Genomic DNA, 15,225 nt, shown 5'->3' with positions numbered 1-15,225 from the left:
CACTCATTTGGGGAAACGGTTTTCAGCATCTCTCCTACCACCTGTCCTGCACCAATGGATTCCTGCTCTGTAGAGACTGGGTCTCCAGACCATGAGACCCTTCATCGCTGGACCCTGAAAAATGCCACCAGCACTCCTGTCATCACCTGACCACCAAGTCGTTTTCCGCTTGCCAACTGCATAGTAACCGTGGTCGTGGAGGGCGCTCTTGGCTACATGGGAGGCTGCTTCACGCAGATTACACGACCAGGCAAGTGGTGCATCAGTCCTCTTGGGTTATCACTGGCTGCAGGAGCAGAGACGCCACCCCGCCCCCACAAGCCTCACCCTCTGATGGGGCATGAATCTTACTCTGGAGGTCTTGTGCTGAGAGCTTTCTGGGAGGCACCTCGGCCTGAGCGCCCAGAAGCCATGTGTGTGCGAAGCTGGTGCCAACAGTTCCTCTGCCCTGAGCCACGGCCGGGGCAGCAACAGCACTTCACGTTCCCATTTACTCCCCTAGAGACCCTGCCCTCCGCCTGTCTTTCCAAGGCTTCCTTCCTGTTCTCAGTCTGCTTTTGGACCTGTTGAAAGTGATTTATCCTTAAGCATTAGGTCTGTTTTCAGGGAATTTTGCAGCCGCTTCTGGGCTGCCTGTAACTCTAGGACTAGCAGACAAAGAGAGGAAAAGTCACAGTGCACCCCCCCACCCCCCAGCCCCGAGAACCTTCCTCGAAGGGCTTGCTGCATTCCAAAACGGGACCCTATTGTTCGCTGCTGGACTTGGGGAGCACTCATTCTGACACGAGTGCTCCCTGGGGTACAATGTGATGTGGAGAGGAAAAGACTTCCATTTCTTTCACATCCACCCACCACTGCGAATACCCTAAAGTTACAGCTCACAAAATGAGACCATTCAGCACAACTCTTTAGACTGGAGGTTCCCTCTGCTGCTGACTGTCCAACCAAAAACAGTCTCAGAAACTGACAAGCCATCCCTCAGACTCTTCTCTGGCAAAAACTTCCTAAAAGGACTCAGGTCACTGCTCACTTTAATTTGGTAATCGTTCCAAAGCACTACAAATTTTTCCTAAAATGCTCCGGCTTGTAAAGACAACTCCACATAGACGGGCAAGTAACACATGTAGTCAGATGAGATGATCATGGCATTGCTCTTTACACACACACACTGCATTTCTCAACACACAGAACAAAAACAAAACTCAATTCTCCCAATCAGCCACCTTCTTCCCCCTAATTAATAACACGAACAGTGACAGCACAAAAATAGTAATGTAAGTAATATGTCAGCACTCCCAGGAGGAAAAAACATTTCTAGCTTACCTGCGTGGGTCATGAACTTCCACAGAAAACTTCTTCTCTCTGAAATACAGGTTTTCCAACTGTCTCCATTGGAATATCTGGACAGAAAACAACGCAGTTGAAGTTCAAGTGCGAGCGGCTCACGGCTGCAGTCCTCTCGCTGCGGCTGAACTTACAGCTGGCAGTTTCCTTATCAGAGCTGAACCCGTACAGTTGTTTGCACCTCCTATGCCTCTTGCTTCACACACACACACACACACACACACACACACACACAGCTCTCCAGTTCAACCCTGGCAACGTGGGTGTGGATTTTCCTGCAGGCTTCTCAACAGGAACAAAACAAGTTCTTTTCAAGTGGTTCCCCGGCTCTGCTGGGCCTTTGTTGAATTCTCCAAGACAGTTCCCGGCTCTGCAGTTTTCCCTCCAAGGCGAGGGGGAGGAGGGGGAGTGGAGGGCGGGCTGGCGGAGGGAGGGAGGGAGCCGGCGCTCTCAGGAGGGAGCAGTAGCCATCTGCCTGCAGTGCTGATCCGGCTTCCTCCCTGCAGTGCTCCAGTGGTAAGGCACTCGCATTCCCAGCCTCCCCTCGGGACTCCACTTCCCGCCCACTAATGTGTCAGCGGCTGGACTCGCCCTGGTGATCTGGGGCGGCCGGGGAAGCTTCCCCTCCAAGGGTAGGGGCTGCTCGGACCCTATTTGGGGGCAGGCGACTCCAGATAACCACAGAAGCCTGACAAGCCCAGCTTCTTTCTTCAGCACAAAGAAAATCAGGGCTAGCGGGACGCTGCAGCCAGGGGCTTGTGGCCACTGGGGCGCTGGAGAGTGAAATTAGGGCTGTTCTGAACAGCGGAAGCTAAACCGAGTTCCTGGAGCTGCCCAAAGGCCCTGAAGGGCCTGGTGGACATTCTTCCTTGGCTGAGCGAGTCTGTTCACTAAGATGTTTGGGAGTAATTAGGGTGGCAACATTGCTCTGTGAGGGGGTTCTTACATTGGATGAAAAAGCAAGTTACTTCAACTCTGAGGGAAATGTCAAAAGAAGTTCAAGTTATGCCCATAGCATTCATATTTGTATCTGATGCAATACTGCAGTCCCTTCGATAGAATTTGAGTTTGTTTAGCCCAAAGAAGGGCCAAACAGACCTTCACCCTGCAAGTGGCTGATTTTTACCCCTGGTCCTCCCTTGTTTTGCCCACTGAGTTAAGGCAGATGCTTTTCAGGGTCTTATCTTAGACCCAGGATCCTCTCACCTGACACCCCTGACACTTTCTGATCTGCTCACATTCTCTCCTGCAAGACAACAATTTCTGTGTCCCATCAACCCTCCTTGCCAGGCCCAAGACACAGGCCTGGCCAAAGGACTCCGCCTTGTTGTCAAACTGGGCTGGAATAAAAACTGTTTCTGGCAAGGCTGCCTTCTCACAACCTGCTCTGCAGAATCTTACAATGATTCTGTCTGCCTAACGGGGAGGAGGACATGGATTTTCTCTGATTTCAGGGCCATCTCTTTTGTTTACAGCTCAGAGTACATTTTGCTCTGAAGTCCAAGGAAAATTGTACTTCCTTTTCTCCTTTCAGGTCATTTCCAAGGAAAGCAAGTCCTACCGGAGCTCAGAGAGCCTTGTGTCCAATCACAGATGAAAAGCCACCTGTGTAGTCGATGACTCGAGTCCCAGATCTGAGCCTTATCTGATGCTCATCTTATCTGATGCTCTGGTAAACCCCTTAGTGAAATGCACAGAGTTCCTCTCGGATTCCCCACTGATAGGTATCTACCGAGGTTCCACTTGAACTTGGCCACAGACACACAAGCACCAGAACTAACAGCTCCCTGACCTTGTAACCTGGAGGTAGGCAGTACACAGAACAAAGTGGCCAGGCAGATGCTGTGGAGTCCAGCTACGTTTGTTTGAATCCTGAGTCCCCTACATCCAAACTGTGTGACATCAGGTAAGTGACCGCATCGCCTTTAGCCTCAGTTTTCCCATCTGTAAAATGGCAATAACGCTTCTAAGGTAGAAGCAACAGAGATCCTTAGCACGGTACAAAGTAAATGCTCAGTGAACTCAGGTCTCAGTGCAATTCTAGTTGCTCTTACTTCTCCCAAATCCTGGCAAATGAAGTAGATTAACTCCAGAACAACCAAAATTATTAAGCTTTTTTTTTTTTTTTTAACTTCTAGCCCTGTCATTGGGGTTTAAGAAAATAAAAGTCCCAGAAATCTGAAGTGTATGGATTTAGTATCCTGCCTACACCCCATCCCCTTTTCTCCAAAGAGAGGGGTGGGTAGGAGATGGCTGATCCCTGAGGGGGACTTGCAGCATGTGTGTGGCACCCACCTGGCCAGGTAAGGTGGAGCCTCGGCCAGGACCTGTTTCTCAGGTGTGTGACCCGAGGGCCCTGTGCTTGGTCTAACATTCTGCTGTCTCCATCTCAAAAGTCTCAATAAGCTTGATCAACAAGCCCTGAATTTTCATTTGTCCTGGGCCCTGCAGATTATGCCACTGGTCCTAACTGATGCTCATGCCTCGGGCACTGTCTTTGGGGGACAACATGTGGGGGAACATGCATCTGATGGGCAGACCTCCTGGGCTTTATCCTCTTGGCGCTGGTGCACTGACAAGCACCTCACATGGGCCTCGGGCTGGGAGCTCCCTCCTTCCTGGTGAAAACTCCCAAAGCCCAACACTCAGGGGGTGGGTTCCCTGGCAATTCCTCCCTCCCTGGCTTTTTAAAACAGAACTTATGCCGGGCGTTCCCCAAAAGTACTCCCCATGCCCCTGGAGTGGAGAGCCTTGTGTCTGCCAAGGACCAGAACACAACCTTGTGTCTGCTGTGGCCCTTCTGCCTACTGATGGTGCACTGCAGACTCCTGCCTCAGCACGGAACCCTGCCGGCCCAGCTCCCAGCATCTGTAGGCATTTCCAGCAGGAGCAGAACAGTGGCTTTGCCTCCTGTTTGTTCTAGGCAGGGTTTTTTCCTTATTTTCTTCTTTTTTTGTAAATGAAAACACGGGGAAGGGAGGAAAGGAGGGTAATTTTCCAGGCCAGGAAGGTTCCAGGAACCCAAAAGGAGGTGCTCATGAGGGACCTTTCCTCCCACACCTGGGGGTACATGGAGTGCTTGGGAACAAGCAGGGGGATGCAGGCAGCTGGACGCCCCACGCATCAACGTGGCCTCTTGTGTTCGAGGGCCCCTGTGCCCACCGTTCTGAGGCTGTGCCTACTAAACCCTCCCTCTGAGGCTGGTAGAGTAGAACAACAAGCAGATAAACAGCAGACATTTGGCTTGGCCTCCCCTTTGTGAACAGGGTACACGAGGCTCCGAGGTGCTGGTCTGGGGGCAGCCCTTGATCATCCGTGTCACTTCAAAAGAACCCCTTTGACTCACTGCAGCCATCATAACCCAGCCACCAGCTAAAGACACCAACATGTTTTGGAAATCCACATAAAGAACTCATTGGACATAGAAATATGGTTACAGCTGGGCTAGATCCCTTAGGAGTTTGGCTAATTCCTATGGCCAATTCTGCCCAAGGAGCTACCTAAAATCTCAAACACAGGTCTATCAGTAATCAAAGGACTTATTAATTAATACCTATGAAAAAGGCTTAATGCACTTCATTGGGGCATCTTTAAAAAGCAGACGCCTCTTCTTTGATCTTTTAGCATCCTCCCCACCCCCAAGAAGAGCAAGTAGGAAACTTTCTTCTTGGGGAAAATGAGGCCCAGAGAAATGAGGGGAAAATGCCCAAGGCCACACAGCAAGTCAGTGAAGGAACCAGAAATAAGAGTCAAGGGCACCTGGCCCATTACTCTAACCTCTAACTATGTTCCTTTCCCTACGGGGTCCACCAATTAGTGGGAACAGCTCTTACTCACTAATGGATGGTTAACTTTACAAGTGGAATGATTTTTTTTTTTTTTTTTTTTTTACAAACGAGCAGCTAGGTAGGAAGTATAAGCCACATCTTTTCCATCCTATACAGCAGCTTTTCTTTCCTTTACAGGCTGTAAATGATAACACATATTACTCCTTTCTCGCCTTAGAGTCCTGGCTTCCTCTGGTTTTCTACACAGAGATGCTTCAGTATCAGCAGCTTTCCATCCAGGACTAACAAGTAACAATCATGATTAAGAACAGACTTAATAATTTGGCCTTGCATGGAAAACAAAAAAGAAGAGAAACCTTCCAGAAGTGGTTTTATGGAGACCGTGCCTGTTGCCATGATTGGAACCACGGGTGGTCGTGGATGTGGATTTGTGGCTTCTGACCCAGATGTGTAGTTCCCAAGCAAACATAGGTCCTCCAGTTCCCCTTGCTGGGGCTCAACGTGATGTGTAAAAGAGATGGAAAATGTTTATGCACAGAAAGCAGACAAGAGTGGCTAATAAATACAGCTTCTGTGCCCTGAGTGCAGCAGAGTACACTAAAAACACTTAACAAGCCGGACCAGGTTCCTGGATCCCATTAGCTGGTCTGCCTGATTCCCACATCCTGTGTACACTGGAGGTCAGGGCTGGGAAGGACTCATGTCCTGTTCTTTCAGAGTGGGTGAAGGCGTAGTGGGGATGGGCCAAAGGGCCTTGACTCCCTGAGACTTCCTCCGTAGCCACTGTTTACTGGGCGCCAGCACAGCACGTGGGGTGATGGGTGAGCTCTCGAAATGAGACGGAAATAAAGGCTCGAGAGGAAGCCGGCTAGTGGCTCTGATTCTTGAGCAGGACTTGAGGGGGTGGGGGCTCGTCTTCCTCCTGTCCCTGAGGCTGAGTCACCGAGCCTCTTAATGACCTCTCTCTGAGTAACTTCCTGCTGCTTCTAGAGGGGCCATTATACTGAATCCCGGGGGCCATCTGGCCAGCCCCCGACTCCCACAGATAAAGCAAGCCCAGAGGGGAGAAGTTAAGGGACTGGCAGAGGTTAAATGAGTAACTGATGTCAGGCCCACTCTTGTGGGCTCTTCCTAACACACCAGGGGGATCTGGCAATGAGTGAGAACAGAGTTGTTTCCAGCCGATGGTTAAGTAAGTCATCACTCCTCCAAAGGTTCTTGGCCTCCTGCTTTGCAAACACCAGCAAGGAGTTCTCTTGTATTATAAGAAGAATGAGAATCAGGCCAGGAATAACTTTGGAGCTCAGGATGAAAAATACCAATAGAAAACCACTGCCTGATTTCATTTTTGCTCTGTTCACCCTCTAGAAGTTGTCACTGTCATCTCCAGGTGTATTTATACCTTCAGCAAATAAACATGAGCTGATACACACTGAGACGGATACAGCACAAAAGAAGTCACTCAACCCCAACTGGATGGACTTGAATTAAAATAGGAGAACAGCACAGAAAACCCCCAAGCCTGCACACTCAGAAACTTTTACAGGAGTCCCCTGATGAGGCTCCCCTGTCATTCAGGAACTAATTCTACGAACAACAGAAGCAGTGCTGTTTTTAATGGGTTAAACACTCTATGCCGGAGGTTTTTGTATCAGTTGCATGGGTATTCAATATATTGGGCTGGTAAGCAACTTTGTTTGGGTTTTTCTACACCATCTTACGGAAAAACTGAAATCAACTTTTTGGCCAAGCCAGTATTTTATGCTTGAAACAAGGCCCTGGGGATTTAGGTAACATCCAGTCCCCATTCCTCTTTCGAACATTCACGTCGTGGTGTCTACTCTGCATAAACCTATGCGAAGAGGACAGAGGAAGGACATGCCTCCCATGTGTCTCTATGTCTAAGGCGCTTGTTGGGAGGATGTGACATACATAAAGCAGACTATCCATGGCATAGGAACTAACTCCATGATGGAGTTTCAAACCTCCTAGAGTTTCGGTATCAGGCTTTTGTTCTAGGGAGGGACTTCCCTGGTGGTGCAGTGGTAACGAATCCGCCTGCCAATGCAGGGGACACAGGTTTGATCCCTGGTCTGGGAAGATTCCACACGCTGCAGAGCAACTAAGCCTGTGCGCCCAGAGCCTGCGTTTTACATCAGGAAAAACCACTGCAATGAGAAGCCCGCACACTGCAACAAAGAGTAGCCCCTGCTTGCCGAAACTAGAGAAAGCCTGGGTGCAGCAATGAAGAGCCAGTGCAACCAAAATAAATAGTATTAAAAAAAAAAACAAAACTCCATGGAGGCACCATACCAATTTATGAAATATGTCTTGTACTCTTGTCTCAGAATCAATATTCATGAGCATTGCTGAGACTCCCTGGTTTTGGTTCATCAGTTTTAGGGATGAGAACTCCGACTTGGAAGTCAGGAGGCCTCAGTGCTAGTCCTGACTCTGTAAATCCCTCTTTATCTTGGCTTCCTTTTCTGCCTTCCCTTACCAAAGGAGGGGCATGTGTGTGGGCCTTCTGCATCCAAAGCATGGAGTGAAGGTCAGCACTATAAATCCTTGAAATGCCACCCAGCTACTCTTTGGAATTTAAAAATAAAGTCAATTGTTTTAAACATCTCCTATTTATGGGAAACAGTACAGTTGACCCTGGGTATCCTCAGGGGCTTCGTTCCAGGACCTTCCTTGGATACTAAAATCTGAAGATGCTCAAGTCCATTATATAAAATGGAGTGGTATTTGCATAAACCCCAGGCACATCCTCTGTACACTGTAAATCATCCCCAAGTTATTTACAATAACCTAATATAAATATAACCAAAATCACTGCAGATGGTGATTGCAGCCATGAAATTAAAAGATGCTTACTCCTTGGAAGGAAAGTTATGACCAACCTAGATAACATATTAAAAAGCAGAGACATTACTTTGCCAACAAAGGTCTGTCTAGTCAAGGCTATGGTTTTTCCAGTGGTCATGTATGGATGTGAGAGTTGGACGGTGAAGAAAGCTGAATGCTGAAGAATTGATGCTTTTGAACTGTGGTGTTGGAGAAGACTCTTGAGAGTCCCTTGGACTGCAAGGAGATCCAACCAGTCCATTTTGAAGGAGATCAGTCCTGGGTGTTCATTGGAAGGAATGATGCTAAAGCTGAAACTCCAGTACTTTGGCCACTTCATGCGAAGAGTTGACTCATTGGAAAAGACCCTGATGCTGGGAGAGATTGGGGGCAGGAGGAGAAGGGGACGACAGAGGATGAGATGGCTGGATGGCATCACCGACTTGATGGACGTGAGTTTGAGTGAACTCCAGCAGTTGGTGATGGACAGGGAGGCCTGGCGTGCTGCGATTCATGGGGTCGCAAAGAGTCGGACATGACTGAGCAACTGAACTGAACTGAATATAAATGCTATGTAACTAGTTGCTGGCATGCAGCAAATTCAGGTTTTGCTCTTTGGAACTTTCTGGAGTTTAAAGATTATTTCTGAATATTTTCAATCTGCAGTTGGTTGAATCCACAGATGTGGGACCCACAGATAAGGGAGCTAACTATTTCACTGACTAAAAGCATGGTTTTCAAAGTTGCACTGTCTATAACTTACTGGCTGTTTATCCTTGGCAATAAAATGTTTTTCTTTTATCATCTTTGAAATAAGACTACCAACAACATCAGTTTTGTTTTCATAGCGATGCTGTATCAATGAACTAATACATACTAAGTGCTGCATATAGAGCTAGGTATGTAGTTAGCACTTAAATATCAGCCATTATGTTCTCTTTCTGCCATCACTCACATGACAGTATTACTTTTCATGTAAAAAAATATAGTTGTCATTACTTTGAACACATAGCCCAGAGTAGAGGTTTGTGAAATTCTTTTTTAAAAGATGGCTAATATGGTGCCATGGGCATTTTAAAAAATGTTTTTTGTTCATTGAATTTTTCACCACACAAGGATAAGTCTAACCCAGGTTCCCCTGCATCTCCTTGAGTTGGTTTTTGATGTATTCTCTTCAGGTTCTTCCAGTTCTTACCCAGTCAGTTCCTGGGTCTACCACAATTTTGACCAGAGTCAGTTTTGACCATTTTCCTGCTGATATTTTTTGGGGGTATCACACACCTTGTGGGATCTTAGCTCCCCAACCAGGGATTGAAACCCTGTGCCCCCTGCAGTGAAAGCGTGGAGTCCTAACTGCTGGACCACAAGGGAATTCCTCCTGCTATGACTTCTAATCTCACAACATTCACCCTGAGAGGAAGTAGCCTCCTATGATACAGCTCAGTAGTATTCACATGGAATGGGCCAGACTGGAATCCAAACCATGGCCTCCAAGACAGGCAAACTCTGTCCCCACGTTACTAGCTCAGAGAGTGGTTGTGAGGGTGTCCTCAGGACCAGCGTTGATAGAGGGCTCCCTGGCCTCCATTTTCTCCCGAGAGGGCCAGATACCCAGCCAAGAAAATGATAGCTAATTTTTCAGCACCGCCAGACCTAATGGAATCAAGACGTTCCTCTGGCTGACTCCTCAGTGTCAGACTACAGGAGCTCTCAACTGATTTGGTTAATTCAGTGACAGACGTCCGGAGCACCAGGCCCTGACCCTTTAACGGACAGCCTGTTTTTAACCCATCAAAAACCTTTTAGCTTCCTCTGGCTTCAGAGTTGTTACTAGGGGCAGAGAAAGGGAAAGAAGATCCACAGATACTTAAGAGGTCCATGGAGAAAACAGGCCATTTTATTTGTCCCCACTCAATGCAATTTCCGTTTATTTCTCTCCTTGGGGGGCATCTCTCTGTATCATTTTCTTGTGTGTATTTTGGCTTTTTCTCAGGGAGACCTGACCATAAAGCTTTGGCAAATGTAAAAACTTTCAAGAGAAGCTGAAAGCGTTTTTCCTTCCTTATCCTTGGCCTCCTGATGGAACTTCTTCCCTTTTCCACGTGCCTCTGGGGGGATGGATGTGGGTTAGTGTCCAAAGGGAGAAACTGGCCAGGTAACTCATTTTACCCGAGTCGAACTTTGTTTTTTTCCAGCAGTGAGCATGGGGGCTCAGTTTGGTGTGGCTTCACTTCTCTGTGTGCCAGGCTTTTCTTTAGGGAAAAAAAAAAAAAAACCTTCAAGGCTTGGGACTTCCCTGGTGGTCCAAGGGAGCTCTTCCTTGGGAGACTCTGCGCTCCCAAGACAAAGGGTCTGGGTTCAATTCCTCATTAAGCAACTAGATCCCACACGCCACAATTAAGACCCAGAGCAGTCAAATAACTAAATAAATATTTTTAAAAAAACCATTCAAGGCTAATCACAGCTGCTATGACTTCTGTGAATGGGATGCTTCAAAGATGGAATTGGCCTGCAAAGTACTAAGTCCATCTTGGGTGGGGAATTTTGATGGGAACCACTTGCAATAGCAAAGGTCTTTTCTTGGATGGCTGTTAAGGATTTTTTTTTTTTTTTTTTTTTGACACTTTTGGAGGACAGACTTTGGGTAACTCTGTATTTAAAAAAATTTGTTTTGTGGGGATAGTTAAGAGTTGGCAGTTAAGAGTTCTCTTATGCCTGGAAGCCCTGCCCAGAGGTGTCGCATCACAGTGAGATCTGATTTCCCTGATTGGGGGTACCTGAATCCTTGGGAGATGGGGTAGAAGAGAGGATAGGATGACAACCAGCTCTACATAAACAAAAGTAAACACTCATAATTAAAAGCCTGGATAATCAAGCTTAAAAAAAATGACAATACTCTAGTGTTATCTGTAAAACAAAGTTTAAAAATGTTAATCAACCAGCAAGGGCTCTTTGGGAATAATCACTTAAGAGCAGTTGGCATGCACTTTAAACCAGCCAGTGTTTCAAGAGCTGGCCCATCCTTCTGGGGAGGGGAAGGCCTGGCAGACCCTGGTTTCTGTGGGGACCGCCCAGAGTGCAAGTGTGAGCTCCAGGCTCTCCTGGTTGGAAAGTATCCTAGGGAGCATGGGGCCGGGCAGGCTTGGGGCCAGGGCAGGCATGGGACGGCTGGCCCAGACTGCTGCCGAGAACACTCATCGGTCCTGCCAGCTGCTCTGTGATGGTGGTGCAGCCAGGAGGGGCAGAAGAGGAAATGGGCACTTCTCTGCAGCCTGCCCTAAACTACATTTTTTCATGAGGGCTGTTCCCACCCCTCGAGACGTCCCAGCCCTCAACTGGGCTGGTTCTCCTCGATATTCATTCATCTCCCTCTGTCAAGCCAGTTCTCATCCTGTGTCATAAAATGTCTTTTTTTACTCAAATGTCTTTTCTACTAGACTCTAGGCTTGTTGAAGGTATTTTCCTGGCACATAGCACAGTGCTTCAGGGCATATTAGGCACTCAGTAATTGTTAAGTGAATAAGTGAGTGAATGAAGAACTCTATAAGGTAGGTTATTATGGCAACCAGAGTTCAGAGACGTTAAGTCACTTTCTCCAAGTCACACAGATCATTAATGATGGGAGTTGGTATTTGAACCCCTATCTGCTCAAAATTCAGATAACCTCCATGCCATGAGGAGCCACCAGCCCTTGAACCTGCACGTCTAGTTTATACATTTCTAAACCACATGGGAAATGGCAATGGGGAAGAGACAGGGGGTCCAGCCTGGGAGCTGCAACCCAGGAGATATAGCTCTTCCTTCTACTGGTAGCTCTGTCTGAATTCAAGTTGGTTCCAAAGTGAGTAGGTCTCCAGGAGCTCAGAAGCTCAAGCTGGAATCCTCTTGAGTCCAGACCTGAAGTGACCCCTCACAACCCATTCTGGCTAGACAAGTGGAAGGCTCTTTGCTAGGCATGACCTGGAGCAGGCTGAATCCTCCAGTAGAGTCCCCCAGCCCCACCTCCAGGCTCGGCCAATGAGCCCCTGGGTGCGGGAGTGAGAGCTTGACAGTGTTCAGGCTATGCTAGGGTTTAGTATGAAACAGGTTCACACTTCAGGAAGATCACCTGGGGACTCCCCTCTGAATCATGCTCATTAAGAAGGAAAAAACCTCACAGAGCTTCCTAAGTGTTGTGGGGTTCAGCAGAAACAAGCTGAGAGCCAAGACAAGGCAAAGGGTACTGGATCTGACAAACAGGGTTTCTCAGCATGACATTTCCTGCTTCTAAGCAAGAAAAGGCATCCAGCTGAATGATTCAATGGCCTGCCTTCGTCCAGAGATTCACTTTTGACATCTAGTGACTAGTAGTAATCTGAGTCCTTTTTGCTCCAAGAGACAAAAAATCAAGAGACAGTCTACAGCAGGAGTCCCCAGTCTCTGGGATATAATACCTGATGACCTGAGGTGTTGATGGAATAATAATAGAAATAAAGTGCATAATAAACGTAATGCTCTTGAAGCATCCCCATACCATCCCCACCTCACCCCAGTGTGTGGAAAAACTGTCTTCCATGAAACTGTTCCCTGGTGCCAAAAATGCTGGGGACCGCTGCTCTAGATGGACTGGTAGGGAAATGTTATGCTTTTTGTTTTTCCATCAACAAGTCTAAGCTGTTAAAAGCTCTCCTGCCTCCCTCCCTTTCCTTACAGATGTCTGGTCTTTTCTTCCAACCCTTCCTTATAGAAGCTATGCTATTTATCCTTCTTTCTCTGAGACCACTATACACATATATATGGAAGTGGCTCACAACATGTTAGCAGAGAGCAGAGATATTCCGCTCTGGCTGCCTTTTTTCATTTAACCACTGTTTTCTACCTTGGGTCAGGCACTGCGATACCAGTGGGCATGTGGCAAAGAAAACACCGACAGTCTCCGCACATTTCTGTGAGGTAGGAATATAAATCAGAGAACTATACGGAGGACATTAGAGGGTAGCAGGTTTGAGGACAAGCATCAGGGGTAGGGCAGGGGGTGTCACTGTTTATAAAGCAGTCAGGGAAGGCACTGCTGAAGTGACAGCTGAGTGGGTACCAGAAGGAAACTGGGGCAAAGCTCTACCCCCTTATCAGGGAACACTATAAGTACGAAGACCCAAGGTACCGTTTGTGTGTATGTGTTTGCTGTGTTAGAGCAGAAAATGCTGAAGTAAACAGAGAATGAGGGAAATGTATTCAGCCATGAGAAGGAACGAAGTTCTGATTCCTGCTACAGCAGGGATGAACCTTGAACACATTATTCTAAGTGAAGGAAGCCACAGATTCTGGTTCCATTTATACATGTCTGGTACAGGCAAGGCCACAGAGACAGGAAAGTAGGTTTCTAGGTGACTAGGGCTTGGGGGGTTGTGTAGAAATGGGGGTAACCAGGAGCTCCTTAGGCTTTGCTACTGCTCTGACTGGTAAATCCTACTCTCCATGAACCATAAAACAGAAGATGCTCTTGTGGTTAAAACTCAGTGAAATTAATTACTTAAAAGGAGCCAGCAGTCCAGGATAAGGCCCCCTAATCCCGACTGTCCCTTTCCACAGGCAGCTTCCGACTCCCCCTGCTCTGATGGTCCTTCTATAGCGCTTTCCTCTCGCGTCTGCTGGGGTGGGCCCTGCAGGTGACAAGTGACCTCCCCCAGCCCGACTGCTTTGTGCTGTCGTAACTGAGGTATCTCTGGGGGTGTTTTCTGACACTACCATGTAAGAAATCTGGCCAGGGACCCGTTTCTCAACCCCCACAGCTCCAAGCATCAGCTCCATGACGTGGTTAAAGATATACACCTGTGCACGGCCACACAGAGGCCATTCCCTCAGCTGTAGCTCCTGATCCTCGCTACAGGCAGGGCTAGCAGCTGGCTTATGGTCCCGGGAGGCCTGGAGAGATGGGCACCTAGAACCCCTCTGATTCTTCGACCTCTTGATAAAAGGTTGGAACAGAAACACTCATCATGAGGAGGCTGGGTCCACTCGGGGTGGGGGTAACCCACAGGCCACATTTGGTGATGCTAGTGGGTAAAGTACCTGCCTGCCAATGCAGGTAGACATTAAGAGACATAGGTTTGATCCCTGGGTCAGGAGAATCCCCTGAAGGAGGGCAAGTCAACCCACTTCAGTATTCTTGCCTGGAGAATCCCACGGACAGCGGAGCCTGGTAGGCTACAGTCCATGGAGTCACAGTCGGACATGACTGAGGCAACTTGGCATGCATGCACTTTCTAGAATGATTCTCAGGATTGGTGAGGAATCTTTCAAAAACCCATGTAGCATCAGAAACACCTGCCGCAAATGCCAGAAAGACCTGCATGCTGGGATTGTCTTTGGGTTCACTGGCCAGGGTTCTGTGGGGTTGCCCCAGGTCTTAGCACAGTTGGTCAGGAATTATGTGACAACACCACTGCACAACCAGAGTTGCAGGATCCGACAGCGATGTACTAGCCAAGACTTTATGATAATCCTTCTCAGAGGAGTCTGGCGGGCTACAAGTCCATGGGTCGCAATGAGTCAGACATGACTGAGCGACACAGACACACATATACCATCCCTCCCACTCCCCCACCGTTGCCTGAGGAACTTGACAGGCGTCTCCTAAAGTTAAAGGCTGAAGCTGAGATTGCCACCTGACCCCTGCTCACATCTAAACAACGAGGAGTGGGCTGCTAGCTGCCATCAGAGGAGGTATGGAGAGATGGAGGTTGCCCAGCTGGGAGAGGGGATGAGATTTAATGTTACATCAAGCTGGGGGCTTTGGTTGTTATCAAGGATTGGGCACTGTCATTTCTTTTGTTTTCAGTTTAAACTTTTTATTTTGTATTGGGGTATAGCCAATTAACAAACAATGCTGTGACAGTTTCAGGTGAACATACTGTTCACCTGGTGGGCCAGTGGTTAACATTGTTCACCTGAAATTATCAGGGACTCACCCATACATACCGGAGAAGGCAATGGCACCCCACTCCAGTGCTCCTGCCTGGAAAATCCCATGGACGGAGGAGCCTGGTAGGCTGCAGTCCATGGGGTTGCTAAGAGTTGGACACGACTGAGCAACTTCACTTTCACTTTTCACTTTCATGCATTGGAGAAGGAAATGGCAACCCTCCAGTGTTCTTGCCTGGAGAATCCCAGGGACGGGGGAGCCTAGTGGGCTGCCGTCTATGGGGTCGCACAGAGTCGGACACGACTGAAGCAACTTAGCAGCAGCAGCACCCACACATACACC

At 48.1% G+C, this 15,225-nt stretch overlaps 1 protein-coding gene and 1 long non-coding RNA gene across 14 annotated transcripts in view; one reads left to right on the top strand and one right to left on the bottom strand.

The window, feature by feature from the left end:
* FRMD4A (FERM domain containing 4A) overlaps positions 1–15,225 on the bottom strand; it is a 521,947-nt gene that overhangs the window by 75,771 nt on the left and 430,951 nt on the right. For all 13 annotated transcript variants that reach the window (XM_086334274.1, XM_086334272.1, XM_086334273.1 and 10 more), the window contains one exon: positions 1,324–1,400. In XM_086334274.1, coding sequence (XP_086190400.1) covers positions 1,324–1,400 — 77 coding nt within the window. The remainder of the gene's footprint in view (positions 1–1,323; positions 1,401–15,225) is intronic.
* On the top strand, positions 1,777–8,792 carry LOC147361021 (uncharacterized). Its single transcript, XR_015139650.1, has 3 exons — positions 1,777–1,860; positions 2,879–3,250; positions 5,350–8,792. It is a non-coding gene; the product is annotated as an uncharacterized LOC147361021 (long non-coding RNA).

The sequence above is a fragment of the Bos grunniens genome, chromosome 13 (genome assembly GCF_055505025.1).
Source record: "Bos grunniens cultivar Pamir isolate PY7600 chromosome 13, Bosgru_T2T1.0, whole genome shotgun sequence".
In the NCBI taxonomy this organism is placed as follows: Eukaryota; Metazoa; Chordata; class Mammalia; order Artiodactyla; family Bovidae; genus Bos; species Bos grunniens.
Note: the sequence above shows the minus strand (reverse complement) of the source record. Positions and strands in the feature narration are given on the sequence as shown.